General features: G+C 39.4%; 1 protein-coding gene across 3 annotated transcripts in view; it reads left to right on the forward strand.

Moving 5' to 3' along the window:
* Nucleotides 1–23,740, forward strand: part of LOC145986503 (uncharacterized) — a 72,501-nt gene that overhangs the window by 30,673 nt on the left and 18,088 nt on the right. For all 3 annotated transcript variants that reach the window (XM_083120584.1, XM_083120582.1, XM_083120583.1), the window contains exons 7-8: nt 1,320–1,537; nt 11,430–11,612. In XM_083120584.1, coding sequence (XP_082976710.1) covers nt 1,320–1,537; nt 11,430–11,612 — 401 coding nt within the window. The remainder of the gene's footprint in view (nt 1–1,319; nt 1,538–11,429; nt 11,613–23,740) is intronic.

The raw sequence follows: 23,740 nt of genomic DNA on the forward strand, positions 1-23,740 counted from the left end.
TTTTTTCTGAGTTTGCGTAGTAATATTTTTAAGTAGCTACTGCTTCAGTACAATTACAATTCATCCGATATCATGGTTCATACATCTTTCTCTTCAGAATAGAACAGGCTTTCAAATGGTACCACACACAAGTGTACATCAAGTATGAGAAAAGGGAAATCGGGGAAATGTCCCTCCAAAAAATCCCTTTTGGTAACTTTTGGGCCCTCTGGACCGGCCCTAGATATAGGTACCCGATTATAATCTACCTTGAAGAATACTATGGTCCATACGTAATGCGCCTGCCAAGTTTCATTGCAATATCTTGAAGAGGGATGAGGGAAAAAATATTTCGCAATCCTATTTGACAATACTATTAGAAACTCACAAACTCAAAAACCAACAGTTCAAATAACGCAACATCAAAAAAAATGTATATAAAGCAACTGACTAAACATGGCACACAAACAAACTCATGTTTGCACTTTGTCAGCATAACACAAAAACAATTTACTTGCCACTGAACTTCTTTTTCTTCTTCTTCTTCTTTGTCGGCACTGAAATCGTGACTAAATAAAATGGCGTTGTTTCTTCAATAGCAAAACATATGTTTTACCAACAAAAAACGTATTATTCCGTTCAACACAGGTTACTTCAGTCTGAGATGTTCACGGGTGTATTATTACGCCCAACACAGAATAATCTATAGTGACCAAGGGGAACACAGGGAAGGGGTTAAGTTACTTTTATCCCCTGGAAAATATGTGTTTCAGCCATGGTGTCCTTTTAGTCAGTAGCTGATTTTTTCTTAATGTATATATCACAAAGCCTTGATTTTGTTTCTGTTCTTCCTTGTAATATGGAATTTTTGCACATCAAAGCTGCGTATTTTTTGACTCGTATTCCAATATTTTAATAATAACCAAAATGTTGTCCCATAAATATTTTTGATTCACACTGGAATTGCTTCAGTACAGATAAATGTTTTTCCAAACCTAATTAGAGGCGTTAGCTAAAAAATGTTTTTCAATTTAATTATTCTTGCAGTTAAAATAATATGTACTGTTGTATGAACTTTGGTAGCAGTGAAGCGTACTATTTCATACACTACTGTCATGAATCTGTACATTACACCAATTTTATAATTAATTAAATAATTCTGAATGCATTACTATATGTAGTGAAGTTGAACTAGATTAATTGTATCTTCGTTTGTAAGAATTGCACTATTAAACTGTTGTTTGAAGGATTTTTTTTACCTGCGATTAATTGAAAATAATTATTTTCTTCTTCCAGTATCTCTGATATTGTCTCAATCCTAATTCTAGTGTGTTTTCCAGATGGAGCAAGTTTAAAACAAGCTTCGGACATGTTCAAAATTCCGAAGACTGTTTTATGGAGAAGGGTGCAAAAAGATATGGAAATCAATGAGTCTGCAGGAAATTACTTGTCCAAACGTCCAAAATGGAAGCAGACCTATGGTCCAGAGGAGAAACAAGCTGCTGTGGAGGCTTTGGAAAGAGGAGAAAATCTCAGCAGGGTCTCTCAGAAATTTCAGGTATAGTCAGCAGCATATTCACTATTGCATTGAATGTAATGTAGCTTCTTTAGATAATATTCCATAAAATAAAGAAATTTGAAGAAAAATCATGGTTGAAATACAGTTATTGAGATCTTTAAGTCATATAAAAGTATTTTATGTAGAAAGTTACATATTTCCACATTTTTATTTGATGTAATATTTTCACTGCATTTACTCCACCACAACATGCATATAAAGTATGTTTTTTTTAGCATGTTTCATTGTTATACATGATAGAAATAATTGAGAAAACTTCAATAGAATAGAAAACAAATTTCACATATGTTGGATTTTATTAAATTCCTTCGATCAACCTATCAATATCCTTTCAATTACAAAACAATAACAATGACTATACATTTTGCTATAGAATTGCTTGTATTTGTTATAATTTCTCATAGAACTTGCTACTTCAATGAGCACATTGTTTGATTCAGAACAAGGTCGGAGCACATTTGTTCCATTGTGTTTGTTTTCATTTAATCATCATCCATCCTTGTCATTGCAACTAACCTAAAGAAGTAGAAACCAACATCAAAGTAATCAAGTGGTCGTGGGTTTGATTCCTGATAGAAGCACATTACCCAGTGCCACACTTTTAACTATAGATCCAGTCCCAATAAGCCTTTTTGCACATAAACTGGTCTAAATCAAACTTTTATGGGTTGAATTTCCCATTAATATACCGTTTCATTGGTTCAGATGCGCCACTTTCAACTGTAAGCGAGTCCCAGTTATCCAACTGTGCACAGAATTAGCTTTTACTTCAAGCTACTTACTATAAGAAGCAGAAGCACTTCTGAAACATAGAACTTGCAAAAGACACTGAAGAATAGAGCACAGAGAGTGCAAAGATGCCATTCAATTAGTACAGTAGAAAATTGGTTTTGGAACATTCTGTACTGTGCTAGGGTTGAGTCAATACATTGCCAATGCATTGATATCGGATGTCGTTTATAGATTAATTACCAATACTGGCCAATACTTTTCTGGATTTTTGGAATCTCATAAGGTCTACAGGAATGCTATACTACATCGGCACAGAGTCGAAATATTCTGGAAATTATGTAAAATGCAAAATTTTCTTTATTTTGCTGCATTGGAGAAATGGATTGTGTGATTAAATGAATATAATATATGACATGAATATTTTAAAGCAAAACTGTAGTAGATTGTTCCAATTAGAAACTATATTTTTAATTACCATATTCTCGCGTCTATAAGCCGCACTTTTTCCCCCCGAAAAGTGGACCAAAAAATGGGGTGCGGCTTATACACACGAATGATAAGAAAAGCATGTGCGGCTTATATACAAGATCGAGAAAACATTTGCAGCTTATACACGCGGATGAAAGAAAGTGCAGCTACTGCTAGGATACTAAAATACGTACGTTGATTTGTTATCCTTATCACATAACGGATTCTTTAACAGCAAATCCAACAACAATGCATCTGTAGCACGCTTTGCAACAATATGATATCCTATCTTTAAACTTTTTTACAACAATATGATAATATCTTATCTATGAACACGAATTATCCTTACTGTCGTATTGATCTGGAAACCATTCAGTAAAGTGAAGTTGTTAAAGAAGGTTGTGGGCCTGAGGTCAAGGTTGGTGCTATCAACGGGAGGATGTCTGGCAGAAGAATCAGCTACGATGCTCATTTTAAACTTCAAGTGATACGATATGCTGAATGAAACAGCAACAGATGTGCAGCGCGATATTACGATGTGGACGAGTCTAACATTCGTCGATGAAGAAATCAGAAGGAACAACTTGCTGCAACAAGTGGCAAGAGAATGACATTTCGTGGAAAAGGAGCCAAATTTACACAAGTAGAAGAAGTTTTGGCCTTTGTAAACGAGAGAAGAAGTGCTGGCTATGCTGTAACCTTAGACATGATACGTTTTCAAGCTTGTGAAGTAGCTTCAAAGTTAGACATCAGTCGTCAAGCTTTCCGAGCTAGTGCTGGATGTGTTCATGTTTTATGCGTAGGAAAAGTTTATCGCTTCGCCATAGGACAACAATTGCGCAACGTTTCCCTGCAGACTTTGATCAGAAAATTGTAAAATTTCACAAATACGTGATTCGAATGCGAAAGTCCAATGATTATAGCTTGTCTCAGATTGGCAGCGCGGATGAAACACCTATTTACTTGGACATGCCTATGTCCAGCACAGTTGCACCGAGAGGCTCGCACACCGTATCGATCAAGACCCCGAGTGGACAGAAACAGCGATGCACTGTAATGTTGGGTGTTCTCGCGGATGAAAGGAAACTGCCACCATATGTTGTGCTGAAGCATAAGAATGTGCCAAAGGAGGCATTTCCGCCGGGTATTATCATACGTGCCCAGCAGAAAGGATGGATGGAAGAAGAACTGGTATTGGACTGGATATACAAAGTGTGGAATAGAAGGTCTGGTGCATTGCTGAAGCAAAAAAAATTGCTGGTGTGGGACAGCTTTCGTGGTCACCTAACAGACAGAATACAGACAAAATTCCAACAGTTGAAAACGGATGTAGCTGTGATTCCTGGGGGTCTAACGTCTGTACTGCAGCCCCTAGACGTTTGTGTAATTTGCTCGTTTAAAGCTGCGTTCCGGCGTCTGTATAATGACTGGATTAGTGCAGGAAACCACGAGCTCAAACGTCCGACTGTCAAGCAAGTTTGTGAATTGATTCTGGCAGCATGGGAAAGTGTAAAGTCGGAGATAATTGTGAAGGGTTTTCTGAAGTGCGGCATATTCAATGTCCTAGATGGTACTCAGGATGAAATGTGGGATGATGATGCTAGTGATGAAGATGACAATACCTCTTGTGCAGAAAATATTTCAACAAGTTGCAGCAACGACATTGAATAAGGGCTTTGAGAACTCAAACTGAATGATACGGTATTAATATGTAGATCATTGTGCTAAAATAAAGGTTAAAATACTTTTAAAATACTTACTTGAAATTGGGTAACTACGCAAGAAAAAAGTCAATTGTGCGGCTTATATACGAAAAATTTTATTTTCCTGAAATCTAAGGCCAAAAAAGGGGTTGCGGCTTATACACGCGTGCGGCTAATAGACGCGACAATACGGTACGTACGTGAAATTTTGAAATTTCATATTTCCGCATTGCACAATTTAATGGTTAAATCCTGTTAATTTCGAAGCCCCTCTCCTCTGTCTTCATTCACTAAGGGTACAGCGTGTGGAGTGGAGATGGTACCGCATCACTGCTTTGTTCCCATTCAGTGGCACTGGCATGTGTATCCTGGTTTGCATCGCCTGCTGTGATTTATGCTTCCTGTTGTCTGGTGGCGCTGCCAGGTGGTGGTTGGAGGACTGGGCCATGCTGCTCGGTGCTGTGCACTTCCTGTTTCCAGCGTGGCTGGAGGGGGGTCGAGTATGTGCACCACGTTATTTCTTTTTCTGGTCTGGGATCTTTTTGAGAATGGGTGCCAAGTCGGGTGTGCCTGTCCATTGTCCAGGTTCAGTGAAAGTTTTTTGTTGGATGATACCATGCATTTCTTTGACGGTGTTTTCTATGACAGAGCCGGTTGGGTGAAGTATGGATGTGGAGGAGATGGTGTGGTTTGTGGAGTGGAGGTGTTGAGAAAGGCCTGACTTTTGACATGCACCTTCTGCCTTTAGGGCTTTATGTTAGTCTGGTTACAACCCTTTTATCGGACTTCTCATAGGCTTCTTAGGATTAATAGGACCAAGCCCTTGCTCATTAAGATCTTTTACTCAGAGATTTATTTGAACTTCTGATGATAAACAAACATTTTAAACAGACAGTTCACCCGATAGAACTCGTAGGGCTAAACCTATTAGTTGTACCGATGTTTATAACCCTGGTCTTTTGATGATGCACGAGAACACCTTATTCTGAGTTGGGTAGTGAAATATCTGCCGATGTAGTACAAGTACACCAGCCGAACAGAAGAACGAGGCAAGGTGTTTCCCCAACGTCCCCTGAATCATCAGCCTTTCAGCAACCAGGAGAATGTCCCATGGACTTACAAAGATATTGCCCTTTTATACAAAAAAATAGTTTACATTTTACCAAGGTAACTCCATAGTTGTTTATATATTCATAGTTTCAGCATCTCTGCAAGAATTAAGTTAAACAGTCCTTTACCTATTGAGATATTAACAATAACACATTTTTATAGAAAGAAATCTAACATTTATAAAGAGAAGATTTCAACACTATTCTTACACCACAGATTGAACAGTTTGTGCTTGAAAAAGCTGATGTTGACTGGGGTGACACACTTTGGTGTGTCTTTTTTGGCATCTTTTACATGTTCATCTTTACGTCACCCCCGCCAACAGCTATAGTGTTAAAAAGGTCGTATTCAATGCTGAAAAACTGGCAATAAGTGATCAGCGATAAACATGTGCTTCCCCTGTGACCACATACAACCGAGAATAAACCACGATGACTGGAAAAAAGCCCAACAAAACATCGAGTTCATGCTGAGAATGTCACAAAACAGGGGTGACGAGTGTGTACGTCTTACATGTGCATCCATCATCCTCCGCCAACATGCCCAACCTACTGGCAAACATAAACCCACAGTGCATAGTAAACTGAGAAACACAACACAGGAATTCCGAAAGTGGCTACAGGACAACAAATGTTGGTGCATAAAATCTGAAAAGGTAATCAATATGTCATAATGGGAATAGGCCAATAGTGTGACAAAATGCATGCAAAACTAAACTCTGATGGCTACAAAAAACTGAAACATGACCCTACAAGCACGTACAATACAGCCATCCGCCGAGCCATAGAGAACTTTGCGCTCCTCCAAGAAAGTGAAAGGAAGAAATTAATCAACACCCACCACAGTCCTCCCTGTGCATACGACATACGCCAAAACTCGTAAATCGGGAACCCCTCTAAGATTCATAGTGGCCGGCTTCAATCAACCCAGTGTTCACCTGACCAAATGACTCCTTCAGAAACTGACCGATCACAATGACAAACTTACCTATTGCCTAAAAAACAGCCTTGAAGCAAAGAAAAATTGTTGCTTCATTCAAACAACTGTAAACTAGCCAGCATAGACCTAGTGAATATGTACTCATCCATTCCAATCAGCCTTGCACTTGACTCTACCAGAACATGGCTCCTCAGCAATGGCACGCCCCCATTTGTAACATGAAATCTGCAACCCCCTACAAGTCTGCCTCACCCACAACTATTTCCAGTTCGAAGACAGTTTCTTCCACCAGACAGGAGACCTAGCGATAGGCAACCTCCTTTCTGCACCTCTATCCAACATTGTACTGCATGTGGCAGAGAAATCGATACTCACCCAACCAGAGTTTGCATATATAAGATACAGAATATATGCCGATGACACCCTAGTCATTTACAAACAGGAAGAGGACTTAAACCATCTCCTAACTGCCCTCAACAACATACATCCTAACATAAATTTCACCGTGGAAAGGGAAGAAAATGGCCACCTGAACTTTCTCAACCTAAGCATCCAACAACACAGACAAATTCATCATGTCCGTATACAGGAAACCAGGTTTGGGCACCCAGTACATCCATGCAAAATCCAACCACCCACCAAAACAGAAAGCTGGAGTATGGATGTTCTACAGAAGAGCCTTCACACACAGCTGCACAGAAGACGACCTCCATGATGAAATAGCATGCGTAACTGAAAAAGGACTAAACAACAGTTACACCGAACGCCAGCTATCCATGTGGTGTCCAAAAGCAGAGACCCAGCTCAGACACCCACAAGACAGATAACCCGAACCAAAATCCCAAACCCAAATAGATTGCTTTTCCATACCACCCCACCACATCAGGCAAATTCGCCAAGGCCCTCAAACCCTTCAACATACAACTGGCACTCCCAAATCAGAAGAGCACTACCCAATTTAAAGAGATACTACCTACCCAAACTTGCATCCCCTGATGTCTACAAGGCCACATGCTAATGCCACAACACCTACATTGGTAGAACCCTCACACTGTCCAAGAACGAATTGATGAACACGTAAAAGATGCCAAAAAAGACACACCAAAATCAGGCCTTTCTCAACATCTCTACTCCACAAACCACAGCATCTCTTCCACATCCATACTTCACCCAACCGGCTCTGTCAATGAAAACACTGTCAAAGAAACCCATGGTATCATCCAATAGAAACCTGCACTGAACCTGGACAATGGACAGGCACACCCAACTTGGCACCCCATCCTCAAAAAGATCCCAGACCAGAAAAAGAAAAGACGTGGTGCACATACTCGACCCCCTCCAGCCACGCTTGAAACAGGAACTGCACTACACCTAGCAGCATAACGCCTCCCAACCGCAACCCGACAGTACCACCCAACAACAGGAAGCAGAAAGCACAGCAGACGACGCAAACCAGGATACACACATCAGTGCCACCGAACGAGAAAAATTGCAACTAACACCACCCGGGAACAAACAAAGCAGTGACAGTACTATCTCCACTTCAGATGCCGTACCCTTAGTGAATGAAGACAGAGGGTCTTCGAAATTAATAGGATTTAACCATTAAATTCTGCAACATGGAAATACAAAATTTCACGTAAGTAATTTTAAACCGCCTCTACCGCATCCATCATGAATATATTTTTAATATATAAATATTGTGAATGACTTTAAATTGTTTCAATTTCCAAGTATTGATGGGAATTGATAAGAGTATTGGTATTGGTTCAAAGTATTAGAATGGATCAAATGAAACCGGAACAATGGATATATTGGGTTATGTTTATGTATGTGTGTGACGGCAAGCCTGTGTAGAGGTAGAGTGGGAGGTAAGGAAGGAAACCCCTACTTCATAATGGACTCACCCTAGATAGTCACAAGTGCGTACATAATATGTGTAGGCAGTCAGGCTGAAGTATCGTCAAGAGAAGGCGAGCAGGCAGGCAGTCTTGTCAGTGCTTCACATGCGGTGGCAGAATGTTTTACAGCAAAGAGCAATGTTTTTTAGTGGCAGAAGGAGTTGGAATTCATGAAGTGCAGCTTCGAATGAAGGCAGTCTATGGAGAACATGCTCTGTCATTGACCCGTGTGCAGGACTGGCACAAGCGTTTCCGCGAGGGACAGGAATCTGTGAAGGATGAGTGACCTGGTCAAGTCCACTTTGTTATCACGGACACACTGGTGGAACAAGTCGACCGGATAATCTGCGCAAACAGACGAGTCAGCATCAGGGACATCAGCAAGGATGTGGGAGTGAGTTTTGGTTCCATACGTACTGTATTACAGACAGACTGAAGTACAGGAAAGTGGGTGCCACACCATCTCACAGATGATCAAAAGAGCCTCCGTATGGGATTGTCTATGCAGCATCTTCTGAGATATCGGGCCGAGGACAATTTCTTGGGTGATGAATCTTGGTGCCACCACTTCCAACCCGAAAGCAAACAACAAAGCCAACAGTGGAGACATCCGATCTCTCCACCACCAACAAAATCCAAGATGGTGCAGATTAGTGGCAAAGTGATGATGCTGACATGTTTTTTTGATCATGAAGGACCCCTTATCCTTGAGTTCCTGGACAGTGGAACGCTGCTTGTACCTTCCACCAACCAATCAAGGCCAAATGGCCTGGCCTGTTGTCCTCTGGAGTGGTTTTGCTGCATGACAACATGCAGCCACATACGTCAGCTGTTACAAAGAACACATTGGCTTGGCGACGTTTGGGTGGACAGTGTCGGAACACCCACAGTATAGCCCTGATCTATCGCCATGCGACTTCTATATCTTTGGTCTGTTGAAAAAGGGTCGACACTTCCACTCGGACAATGATGTCCTGGACAATGTTCGCAACTGGTTCCGATCTCAGCCAAAGGAGTTCTGCGAGCAGGGTATTCACCACTTGGTGAAACAGTGGGACAAGTGATTGTGTAACTTTGGAGATTACGTTTGAAATAAATGTTGTTAATTTTGCAACGAACCCGCGGTTCTTGCATTTTATTAGTTGAAGCAAAAATGCAGTTGGTATCACTTGGGTTTGTCAGCCTGAAAATTGATAGTGGAAGTTTGACATGGGTGATCGTTGAAGAACAGCTCTGAGTGTATTTGTTTCCATTGTTGGTTGGTTCATTTTTATTATCTTATCTTATCTGCTCTGCGTTTCTCAGTTCCTATTGTTGTTTTATAACTTAGCCAAAAGGCTTTTAATTTTCCAACATGTACATTTGATTATTTTTTTGGTTTGGTGTTTTCTACAGTACCAAAAAGGATAATTTACATATGCTTAGTAGGAAACGTGTAAATATTGGAGTTTTGCTACGTGTACTCGATAGTTCCAATTTCGGCCACCATGTTACAGGGACACTTTTATATAAGTAGCATGTCAGGGTCGCGAAGCTCGGTTGTCTGTGGGATGCCAACTGCAAAGGACGTGGTTCCTGAGGTGCAAGCCCCAAATGAACTTCCTCAACCTGGTTCCTAATATACGTTGATGTGCTCCCCCCCCCCCCCTCCAAAGGTCTGGTTCCCAGGTTCAAATCCTCTGGATAAATTCCCCAGCCAGTCTTTCCCATCCGTTCCCAACTATGGGCACTCTAACAGACCTCCCCCCCCCCCCTTTTCTTTCTTTGCCTGTACTCCTGAGTACAGGTGCACCAACGGGCTAAGCCATTCCATCGTCCATTCCTGAGTACAGGTGCACCAAAACAGTCAAACCCATTCGTCCGTCCATTCCTGGGTACAGACGCACCAACGGGCAAACCCATTTCTCTATCTCCCCTTGCTCTTTGTGAATAAAGCTGTACCTTTGTTTGGGGCTTTTTCCTTTATTTATAGTGGCCTCTTAGTTAGAGTCCCTTGACAGGTGATTTAGGTAGTAATATTAGAAAATTATTCTATTAATCCTTTAGCTCGGGAGTAGGCCTCTCTCATTTGAAGAGTAAAAATAATTATTAAATGCAGAGCATAGTTTCTTTGAGATTAAACAAATGTACAATGGGAAGTGCTGACATAGGAAATGTTCGTTTTAAAGGTCTCATACACGGTTAAAGGTTCTGTAATAGTTCTGTACTTATTCTGTAAAAGTAGTTATTAGTTTAATTTAAGCACTGTAAAGATTTTAGACTTAAATACCTCACACTTTTTCTTGTAAACAGTTATTAGTTTGCTTTTGTAATAAACATGTTAAATCGCTGCAGTTTCTCTGAATCACTAGTGACTTGCACTGTTCCCACCTAGCAAGCCCTGAGGTAAATACGATTATTAGAGATCTCATGTCTACGACTGTACAACGCTAGCATTTATTGGTATACTATGCAGCATCGCCCCCCTTTGTTAAAGTTTCACATTTCTCTTAAAAAATGTTGTAAACTGCTCTGCGCAGCCAGTGTATATATATTCAGAGGTCCTTGTAACTTTACTTATACTCTTTTAAAGTTAAAAAAACCTTGTACCCTAAGGTAAGTCATAGCGAGGCCAGGTTTCAAGTTTGTGTTGGGCGACTTGCAACATAAAAAGTAGGTTGTTTTGTTTGTGGGGCAGGGTATGTTGCAATTTCATTCTGTAGCCCCTGTTCTGTTTTAATTTGATCCACCCTCATAGTATCGGACTGAGTTGTACTTTACCAAATTAATACAGGCTGAAGTCCTAAACGAGGATGCTCCTTGATGTAAAAGTAAAATAATAAGCATTGCTAAAATAAGTAAATTCCTGAAAAATGACACCTCTGGTTTATAAACGTTGCATCTCATCACTAGTAACCTGTAGGGGTGTCAAATATTGAAGGCGTATTTCAAATAATTCATACTTTTGTACTTTTTAATATTTGTAATGCATAAATTAACTCCTTGTGCCAGAAATATTTTTATTTTGGCTTCTTTTAGATACCAAGAACGACACTTTTCAGAGAGAAGGCTAGACTTGTTGCAGCTGGGAAGCTTCCATGGTCAAGTTTGAAGAAGCGAGACCAAGAGAATGATCCATTTAAAGAACATAGAATGACTGAGGCTATAGTGGCTTGTAAGGAAGGGAAGATGTCACAGAAAGTTGCTTCAGTTATGTTTCAAGTAAGTTCGTTTCTTTCTTTCTTCAAATAAATATCCTCAATGGCTGAGTTTGTAACAAAGTGTCATTTACAAGTTATTGAATGCTTACCCTATGTATTGAGAAACAAAAAAAAAATATTGCATATATGTTAGATATGTGATGAATTCAGAGCACAAGTGGTGTAAAACCACTTTTCATGGAAATGGAGTTACATATATAACTTAGAACTGTGAAATGTCAACATTTCAGTGCTAGAAGTTAGTTTCGAATTCTTGCTCCTAGAGATACCACTATCTTTGTGCTCCAACAGCTGAATATACGAGGTATATTTTTAAAGTAAGTACTGTTTTGAAATTCCGCCGCTGCAGTGCTACGGTCGGTGTCCCGTGCATGCACACTGTGTACCTACATCTGTTGGCAAGCCACAGATGCCATTGTGACAACAATCGATCGTGTATACATTTGCTTTTGCGTATTTAAAATGCCTCCGCCGATTGAGACTGTGAAATACGCGCTGTTATTCGTTTTCTTAGTGCTAAAGGCGTGAAAGCAGTTGAAATTCGTCAGATTTGTGAAGAGTGCGGACAAAACAGTACGGGGTAAGAGCTTTCAAAGATGGCCGAAAGAATGTTCATAACGAGGAACAGAGTGGGTTACCCTCAGTGATCACTGTCGATTTGGTGCAGAAAGTCGACAAAAAAGTGAAAGAGAACAGATGCTTTACGATTTCTTCGTTATCAGAGGAGTTCCCTGAAGTTTCAAGAAGTGTTATCTACGAAATTGTTACCGAACGCTTAAACTATCGAAAATTGTGCTCGTGATGGGTACCAAAAATGTTAACTGAGGGGCACAAAAGCAAACGTTTAGGTACCGCCTTGACTTTTCTTGTCAAGATCTCATTGCATCATTTGGCTGGGAACAATTTGATCATCCTCCATACAGCCCCAATCTAGCACCCAGTGACTACTACGTGTTTCTGCAACTGAAGTAGCATCTCGGAGGTCAGCGCCACGATGACGACGATAGCCTCAAAACGGCCGTGTTGCAGTGGCTGTCAAATCCGGCGGCAAACTTCTATGATGACGGAATACAAAAGCTTGTTGTTCGATATGATAGGTGCCTTAATATTGGTGGCAAATTATGTGGAAAAGTAGATAAAAGTGTGGTCTTTCATGTAACAATAAAATTGTTACAAAAAGTTTACTTGTTTTTTTGTCCATATCAAAACGGTACTTACTTAAAAAATGCGCCTCGTGATACTAAGTTATCTAAATGTGCATTTTTCTCAAAACCTGTCTTGAGAATGGAGTTAAGGTGATGAGGGACAATTACGCACCAGTTATGCATTTATTTCAATATCATCGGAATAGCATGAATCTCTCCCCAATGTGGCAATTGGAAATGGCTTTTCAAGTTGATTATTAAGGTAGCCACGCTGTTTCAAAAATATGATGAACAAGAATTTTCAGAATCCCATGTATTCCTTATGCAGAAAAAAAAGAGAACAACTTAAACTTCAAGTTACGGCTAATCAAGTGGAGTTTTCGACTTTTCCTTCTACCATTCAGCACTTCAAAGTGTCCTTTTTCTATTGATATATATTTTAAGGCTATCGGAGGTTTTATGTTCGAAGAGAACAAATAAAAAATTCTTCCATAAGGATCAATGTTAAATTTCTCCCAGTCTCCTTCAGCCATCGAGGCACAGACCTCCCTCCCCCCTCCGCAGCTTGCTGTGGACGGTTGTCAGGTAATGTCCACCACAGTAAATACAGTAAAGATTAGATTCACGAGCCCAGGTAAAGTTGGGGTAGGAAGCTCTGGAAAGTAGGTAGGGGTGTGGGGGGGGGGAAGCACACAGCAGGGAATAGATTTGAGGTAGTAAAGCAAATTACGAATAGTTTATTGTAATATCCTGCAACGTACTTGAACAATCTGGAGGGAATAGATTTGAGGTAGTAAAGCAAATTACGAATAGTTTCTTGTAATATCCTGCAACGTACTTGAACAATCTGGAAAATTATGGGCAAAATACAGGAAAGGCATGGAGTTACTACAATAATTATGTAATTCGTCATCGATTTGGTCATAAAATGTCTTTGGGATAGAACATAAATTGCATAAATACATATTTACATTATGTTCCATATTTATTTGATTTACCGTTGTTCAACTATTGCAACTTAAAAACCAACTTATGTTCTTATTTAAATTATTTTTCTCGCCATTGCAATTTCCGTTTCTGTACAATACATATTAATCTTCGGGATGCCTCTGCCTTCAAAAGGATGATTTATTGGTACTAGGGTGAGAAATCAAATAATGTTATTTTGTTCAAAAGGATTTTAATAATTGCCTGAACAAATTATTTGGATTAATCTTGGATGCCCTCTGATTTAGGACGATAAATAGACTGGATTTTGTGTCTTGAATAATTATTTTGCTGTTAATGAAGGTGAATTTCACACTGAATTGGAAATAAATTACTGCCAGTATCCTCGCTTGCACAGGCCTGTCTTCTGATACAATCTCCCCTTTTGTTGGGGGGGGGGGGCAGGGTAGAAATAATATATCGATTCTCATTCTCTCTTATAACCACTAGAGAAAGAGAGAGAAATGAGCGAGTACATTGTTGGCCATTGCGTAGCTACTTGTGCAATCAGCTACAATAAATAAATGTGAATATTAAAAATTTACTGCCGGTATGATTTTTGGCATCTTAATTTACTACCGGTATGCCACACCGGCTCATAGCAGCCTAATTCGATCACTGCATTCAATAATTTTCTTTACATTTTCTACTTTCAAGCATACCACTATTCTGCAAAATTTATTTTCCATCATGGAAATTATGGAGAATTATTGGGGTTCCATGAAATACAGGGAGGTTATTTCAGTCGTTCACCGCCAGCGTGACGGCCGGTCGGCGGACTCTTCATGCAACAGGTCCCGGCAAATTGCGTTCAGGAAGTCCGTAACAGAAACCGCTTGTTTTGTAATGTTTCCACTTTTCACAATTACAGTTACAATTACAATTGAAATAAGCACGTACCTTGTCGCAAGGATGCTGTGTGTGTGTGTGTGGAAAAGGTGTCCTCCCAAATACAAATATTTCTGGCACCTTATTTCTGACAGAAAATCTTAGATTAGACATCGCTACTTTATCGTCAGTTGTCAGAAAGGGAAGACAGCATCCCGGCGCATAAAGCAAACCGAAAGCGTAAAATGATATTTAAAAGTAATAATAATGATGATCACTAACCTCCTGTGTTATAAGAGATGTTGAAAATGACCTCCTTTAACAGCAATACAACACGTTTCTTAGGTTCAAGAGATCCTGTCTATCGTAATTCCCTGACCACTTTTCTGCAAGAATTCGTTTTCACGTAATTATCGTACATAAAAACTCTCTGTTCAAGACTATATTTGTTTAACGACATAACTAATGAATGAATAACAATTAACACACAATAAAGCACTAGCACTAGCAATAACACAGTATAAAAAAACACGCGTAACTGATAAACGCAAACAGAAGTGAACATGAGGGTACGGTACACTCACTACGTCTGGTAGACGACAGTGTTGCTAACCATTTTTCGGCAATGTCCCTACAACTGACCAAATGTCCCTACGCCAAGTAAAGCGACTAAAAAAATTATCACCTCATGAGCATGCAAAACAGAAGATAAAATATACACATTTACTTACCAAATCTTTCTGCTCGGTGCTTCCACAATTAATGAAGGAGCGAATTTACATTTGCCTATCCTAACTTAACCTAACCGTACCTGGAAGCGGCCCCGGCGGCCACCCAGCGTCGAATAACATGGGTACCTGGGGGAAACCCTGGGGGGTAAAGGCGGTCAGGGGCGTGATGCTGATCACATCACCCCCACTCACGACCGGATCAAGAAAGTGTGGGGCGTTACCCTCACACCCCCTATACGCCTTCATGGCATGGTGCTATGCACAGGGGAACACTTTACCTTTTTTGTACCTGAATGGTTCGTGGGGCTATCCGTCAATGGTTTGTTGGGCTACCCGTTTTTCGAGCCCAAATTTTAACTATGTTTGCCTTGCCTAACCTAACTTAACCTAACCTTACCGAGAATGCTCAGTGGGGCTATTCCTGAATGGTTTTGCGGTAATTGTGATTACGAACCGATAAAAAATATTTTTTTCGTAGCACTTTAACATCATCGAAGACGCCATTTTCGTATCCTGCAATTTTATGATTGATGTAATGTTGCCAAATTTACCTGTAATCAAATCAGTTCTTCTACATCGTGATTGTCGCTGTCACATGTAAGCATGTTCTTTGGGCAATATACTGAAATGAATAAGTTTATTAATTAGCCCTCCTGCACACTCCACCTAACAATCTGTATAACATTAACAACTTTTTTACTGTTCTCTTCCGCTATTCTTACACAATCCATGCTCTCCAAGTATGAAATCAACAGTGTGGCAACGCTGTAGACAGCGTAACTAATTGTAATTTGTTCATATCAACAAATATGGCTACCATACTTGTATACGGAGAATCATTGCGAGAATTGAAATGCTTATTTTACAACTTTTACACGTTAATTAACATTTTTTCCCCCTCACCCCAACATGTTAACTTGAGATAAATTATCACGACTAATTATTTCGTGAGTATAAGACGTAGCATAGAAATTACAGAAGGGTCCGGTATTGTAAATTCTTGCCTTAATGAATAATAGGGGTGTGCGGGACAGAATGTTTTGGGTGGGGACGGGATCGGGACGGTAATTTTTTTAAATCCCGACATTCGGGACTGAAAAATTTGCAATTTCCCGACCAAGTCGGAAAATTTTCGGGACGGGAAATGTTCGAAATTTCCCGAAGCACTGGAAATCTCGAATTTTACAAGTCATTTTCACTTTAAGTGATTGTTTTTGCATTTCTAGAATAAAAACTTACAATTTTCGATAAGTTCCAGAAACTTACAAGGCAGAAAACGTCGAGAATTAACGACTTTTTAAAGTAAAGGATCCCGCACACCCCTAATGAATAACGTTGAGTCGTTTACTGTTGATTATGTTATTTGAAGTCATACATGCTGCTGCTGTGCAGAGATAGATGTTGGTTGGTGATGCTGTATTTCCTGCAGTCTTTAACAATTCTGGTCCCATTTTATTTCCCTTTTTTGTTTTTGTATCACTTAACATTGAAAATATTCTTTCCGTTTCCGCTTTAGAATGTGGCAATGTTAGCACTATTTTCGCGAGAGTGGAAATGTTTTCAAAAAGGAACTTGCCTTGAAAGTTTTTGGTAACCGATAACATGTTCCAAAATTCTCATGGAGATTTGTTAGTTAGTTCTTTTTTCTCCTCTTCGCTAAAGTATCCAGATAAACTAATTCATAAAATGTCATTTACCAAGATTGAAAAAAGTACCTACGTTTTCCCTCATTTGGCAAAATCTGTCCCTGCGTTCCTACGCGGGCGAAATTTAGTGAAAAGTCCCTATGCTTAGGGACATGTCCCTACGGTTGGCATCACTGCCGACACGTGCAGTATGAAGCGCCCTCTCGCGGCTGACAGACAACTCACTCAACCCCCGATAAGCTGCTGGCGCTGTCGCGACAACTGAGGATAAAGTAGCGATGACTAATCTAAGATTTTCTGTCAGAAATAAGGTGCCAGAAATATTTGTATTTGGGAGGACACCTTTTCCACACACACACACACAGCATCCTTGCGACAAGGTACGTGCTTATTTAAATTGTAATTGTAACTGTAATTGTGAAAAGTGGAAACATTACAAAACAAGCGGTTTCTGTTACGGACTTCCTGAACGCAATTTGCCGGGACCTGTTGCATGAAGAGTCCGCCGACCAGCCGTCACGCTGGCGGTGAACGACTGAAATAACCTCCCTGTACAATGATTATTGTATTATTTTTGCTTTGTCCCAGGTAATAATTGCACAACCATATTCAGACACTGACCTACAAAGATATATGTGCACAAAATTGTTTCACAATTTTTCGTGTATTTTACATTGTGCTTTTAAGAAATATAATGCACTGATTGTAGCCGCTTGTACGTCATGATAACAGATGCTTCCTTCAGGTACAATGGGCTAGCTAAGCGTGACAGTGACCCGGCTCCAGGTTCGATGCTTACTGGAAACACGTGGCATGGTGGCTCTGATCCTATTTCATTCTGTAGGTCCAGTCGCGATTTGCCTACCTGGTACATTCAAATCAGAATTTGAGTGTCTACCAACGTTAATTAGCTTATTTTGTAACAGGCAACTAGTAGCCGACAGCAAATGTAATACTAAGCTAATTGTCCGTTGCTGTTTTCATGACTGTCGCTAGCCCTGTCTGCAAAGGAAGGAATTGTTCTGATATTGAGGCAAACAGCATCCTCTGCTTTCTTGGTGACCTTTTACAATTTGGTGTAAAACAAGACAATTGAACACGATAAGAGGTATTTGGCCTACTCTTACATTTTCCGCTGGTTGTACAATCGCCTTCAATGCAAACAGGATAGTTGGACTGTAGCCTATTCGATTCATTTATAAGTATAACATTTTCACAATATTTACGTTTGTATCCTCACTCCACATGACGTTTTACACGCTACTCATAAACAGAGTTGTAGAAGGGATATATTAATTGATTTTTTTTCTTTTTTCAATTTATTTCTGTCATATATCTCGGTGCATGGAAATCACAAATCTAATGGTTAGTCCTAAATATATTAAGCAACTCTTGTTGTTACAGAAACAGGTGGAACATTTAGCAGTCGCTATTGTAATCGCTTGATCTTATGTAGAAGATGTGCACATTTCAATTTTGATTAAGATTGTCAATGAAAGTGAAACATTGTATAAACATGTATGGGTAAAATCCGTGGAAGAGCTACTGACTGCCACAAGGAGACCCAAGTTCGATAGCCAGGGTGGGTGATCAAAGGTCGTAATTTTTCCAGCTAAAAAAGCTCTGGGGCTCACCCAGCCTCAAATCATTGGGTACTTGGGTAAAGGTGGCTGGAGCATGGTGCTGATCACAACAAATAATCAAGATCGAGAATGCTACCCACATTCCCTAAATGTGTCTTCATGGCACGGTGCTATACTGCTATTTGATGTTTTCTGTGCAAAACTACCATATTGTGTTGTCAGAAAGTTTATATTTGTGATATTAGTAATTTTGAAAATAATAACTAATTTCGAAGTTATTGTAATTTTTTTCATTAGAATCTTGTATTCTAGGCATGCAGCCAGGGGGAGGGCTAAGGGGGCCGAAGGCCCCCGAAATCCCATAAATATCTATTTTAAATGGTGTATAGTGGTGATTAATTTTACATCCCTAGCCGGATTAAGCATTACATTGAAAAAAGTTGTGTATAATAGAGAAACCAGGTTATATTTTTATATTCTACCCACCATTTAATCCAAAGAACAAATGGATCCACAGCTCTCAACATATATCTCTAGCTTCTTCGTGAGAGGTCACACAATGTAAACTTTATGAGTAACCTTTGGTCGTAACTTTTAAAGCCCCTTTTTTAACGGAATGTGTAAAAGTTAATAACAAAATACAATAACTATGAATTTCTGTACACTAACTGTACAAAATGTAAGAAAAATAATAGACAACACTTGTGTTGAATATTCACTCATGCGATGGATCGAGTAGCAAAGTCTCTCCTTTTATATAATAATAATAATAACAATAAATGTGGATAAAATTGGTTTATTTTTAATAGCTTATAGTAGGTATTATTGTAAAATGACAATTATAGCCGTGGAAATAATTATTATTGTCATTGTTATTTCTACTAATCAAGTTTTATCAGTGGCCAGTGGCCTACAAATATTTCTGTTAACGCCTGTGCTGAAGGGATGAGCCCCTCCCCCCTGAAATAGAATCCTGGCTACGGACCTATGGATTCTATATCTGCCCATTACAGTACATTTCTAGACAGCATCACCTACATAGGGTGAATCTATTTTTGAAAAAAAATTGGGCATATCTCTATGGGTTACAGCGACTCTGTCGGTGAGCTTTTGGCACATAAAAATCAGAACTTCTACCTAGTGTCTACCAACATTAGCTCCTTTTCTTTTTACAGAAAACTTGTAGCCGACGTCAAATGTAACAGTAGGCTAATTGCCCATTGCTGTTTTCACTATCCAGTCTTTCGCAAGCTGTGTGTCTGCAAGGGAAGGAACTGGTGATATTCAGCAAACAACTTCCCCCACAATTCATTGTGCAAAATCACCCTCCACCGCCATATTTTGGGCAAACACATCAGGTACTGCGTTGAAAACATGCCGTGTAAGCATTCTGCTTATGCTATTTGCCGAAGTGATTCAAGGGATGATTATCATGGTCACATGAGGAGTGTGTAGTGTAAAATATAGCAAATTTTTCACTGTAAGAAGGCTTCTCATACGCTTTCCCTAATTACACGTGCAAATCTGTTTGCCTGACTACGTGCTGTTTCTTTCCAAAGTGCATTGCGTGATAACGTCAAGTTGAATATCATCCATTGTGCTGGTATTGAGGCAAACCGCATCCTCTGCTTTCTTGGTGATCTCTTTTGAATTTGCTGTAAAACAAGCCGATTGAACACAATATGAGGCAATCGGCCTACTATTACATTTGCCGCGTGTTGTATTTGCGCTTCAATATAAACGAGATAATTAGCCTATTTGACTCATTTATAAGTATCATACATTCACAATATTTACGTTTGTATCCTCACTTCACGTGATGTTTCATGCTGTTCATAATAAAATCTGTAGTAAGGATAAGTTGATGGAATGTTGCTTACTTTTTTTCTCTCTTTTTTTTTTTAATAATAAATATTTCTGGCTCATAACCTGGTGAATTCAAATCGAAAATCTAATGGTTAGTCCTAAATATACTTAGCATATCTTTTTGCATATTTTTGTAGAACAGGCTGAGAAAATTTCACAGTCGCTATTGTAATCTTATGTAGTAGATGTGCACATTTCAATTTAAATGAAAATTGTCAATGAAGGTCTTTGAAATATCTTGTATAAACATGTGTGGGTTTTAAGTAAATTGCTACAGAGAAGTATCGCTGTTGCCAAATGTTTAATTCTTCGTAAGAGAAAAAAGTATCTGTATTTGTTTCTGTCACAGTTGTACATGTTGATATTAGTAATGAACAGGTTCTTTTGTTGTTGTTTTTTGCTTCGACAGAAAATACAAGGTAGAATCAAAAAGTAAGGTAACAAGTTTTTTTCCACAGAAACCTTTATGTCGTGGTTGCCTAAACTGTGACAGGGTATACATGACACTGCACACTAACATTCCACATAGTCACCATATTTGTCTAAGCACGTGTTCCAGCGGGTGACCAATGCATCAATGCCACGAGTGAAGAAATCAATGTCAAGGCTGTCCAACCAGGTTTTCACTGCATCCTGTACCTCTTGCACTGTGTTGAAGCGTCGTCCTCGAAGATGCTTCTTCATTGGTCCGAACAGATGGAAATCGCTGGGTGGAAGATCAGGGCTGTATGAGGGGTGTTCAAAAACCTCCCAGTGGAAACGTGTGACATGGTCACGGGTTAGCTGCTCTATGTGAGGTCGAGCGTTGTCGTGTAACAACAATACACCCTCCATGAGTGCTCCAGGTCGTTTCCGACGTATGGCCTCTCTCAATCTGTCCAATGTCTGGCAGTAGGTCACAGCATTGACAGTGGTACCACGTGGAAGGAATTCCAGGTGAATCACACCAAGGTGGTCCCAAAAGATCGTGGCCATTGTTTTCCTTGCACATGTTACTGTTTTAAACTTTTTGGATGGGGGCATTTGGATTCTGGTGTCCACAATGGCACAGGTGTCTCATCACCCGTAATGATGCGATACAGAAATGACGACCCTTCTTGTTGATAACGGATCTGGTGGTTCAGACTCATGCCCATTCGTCTGCCTTTGTCATAATCAGTGAGATTTCTTGGTACCCAATGTGCACACACTTCGCGGTAGCCAAGCATGTTGTGCACAATACTGTGCACAGAACCATACGAAATGTTCAGTGCATCTGCAATGTGTGACAGTGTGATTCGCCTATCCTCCCTAATCATTCCCTCCACCTGACAAATGTTCTGGTCGGTAGCTGAAGTTGACGGTCTGCCACTTCGCTGATCATCATTAATGTCAGTCCTACCATTTTCAAACTCCTTACACCAACACCACACTTGTTTCCTGGATAACACGTTGTTTCCATACACCTCCACAAGTTCCCGATGGATCTCAGCTGGTTTCTTCCCCTTCGCATGCAAAAACCTGATCACACTTCGCACTTCCACATTTGACCATGTTTTCAGTAACCCTGCCATCTTCGAATTGCAATTCTCTGCAACTGTGTCACCGTGCTGCTCTCTAACGATCACCAGGGATACTATCCATCAATACCTACAACACACAAAAAAATAAAAAAAAAATTGCTACTAGCATATCGTTGTACATTTTCAGGGCACTTGTTACCTTACTTTTTGATTCTACCTTGTAATAACTCCGTTATTGTAATTTTTCATAAGAATGATGTATTGTATATCTGTCCATTGCAATACATTTCTAGATAGCATCCATCACTTGCATAAGAGAGTTATTTTCTTTTCATTTTCCTAACGTTCAACCTTAGCTATCATACTATTATGCTTTCTAGTAATTACATGTAGAATATGTTACATAAACAAATTATGTATGAGTGTTTTTATGTGTGTGTGCGTGGTTATTAGTGAAATTAAACGTAATAACTTAACTTTTTTAAGCTGACACATGGTTTTAGTTTGCGGTAAATTGTGTTGTGACAAATAGTAGTTAAAAATAATAATAATAGTAAATAATTATATTAACATTTTGATATATTTTCCGAAGGAAATATTATTGTGGAGACCTTCATGATTTAATGTACATGAGTCTTTGATCAATAAATACGCACAAATCTCTATAATGTCTAGAACAAGAATATATGTGCCATTCAAAATGTCCTGGCTGGGTATATGGTTATATACAGAAGAGGCGATTTAGTAGTGGGAAAGGCCATATTATAAACCCGAGAAAGTATGAGCCCCCCTCAGGCAGATTTGGCTACACTTAAACCTAGCTCAAGATGTGCATATGAGCTTATTGCTCAAGTGTGGTACTCTGTCTAATCCAAGATTTTTGTAAAAATGCCCTCGGGAATTTCCCGTGAAAGTATGAGCCCCCTCAGATTGATTTGCCTACACTTACAAAAGCCACATCTGTGAGATTGTTGTCCATAAGCTTGTTAAAAATATGCCCCTCTTGATATTTTTTTTGGCTACACCTAAAACTAAGCCAAAAAGCCACCCACACCCACACCCATACACACACCCACACACACACACACACACACACATGTTTGCTTCTGGTTTATTTCTATTGCATCATGTTGTACAACAAATTATTACCCAATATTATGCAACAAATTATGATGCAAGAGCTTTTGCATTATGTTGTGCAACAAATTATGATGCAAGAGCTTTTGCATTATGTTGTGCAACAAATTATGATGCAAGAGCTTTTGCATTACACATCAGTTAGTATTGTGAGAGTGGCTGAGGAGTACAGATGTGTTGTTGCATTGCTCCTCATACAGGTCTGATATTTGACACATCTTGCTTGTTTGTTGTAATCCACTCATATTTAGAGTCAGGTTTATATCTGCCCCAGTTTGTTATACATGACACATGGTATTAGGTCATTGTTTTTCTAGGACATGCCTGTGTAGACATGCATTTGTGCTAGGGCAGTGCTTCTGTACTTATTCTATCTTTGTGCATGTAGGCTATCAGCTTTATACAACCTGTCATAGGTTTATTAAGTATAGAGTTTTGATTTGAACCCCAAGAAATTTTATAAAAATACCAAAGCCAAAAATATTAACACACATACACACACACACACACACACACACACTAAATATACAAAGCACACTGCTGAACCCAACTGATATTTTTTATTAAGGATAGAATTTTGATTTGAACCCCAAGAAATTTTATATAATAAACCAACAACAAAAATGCCAAATCAAAAATATTGTAATCAATGCAATAAGAATATATCCAGCCCCAATTGGGCTAAGCATCAAAAGAATTGTAAT

Source organism: Lepisma saccharinum, chromosome 4 (genome assembly GCF_977018435.1).
Source record: "Lepisma saccharinum chromosome 4, izLepSacc3.1, whole genome shotgun sequence".
Taxonomy (NCBI): domain Eukaryota; kingdom Metazoa; phylum Arthropoda; class Insecta; order Zygentoma; family Lepismatidae; genus Lepisma; species Lepisma saccharinum.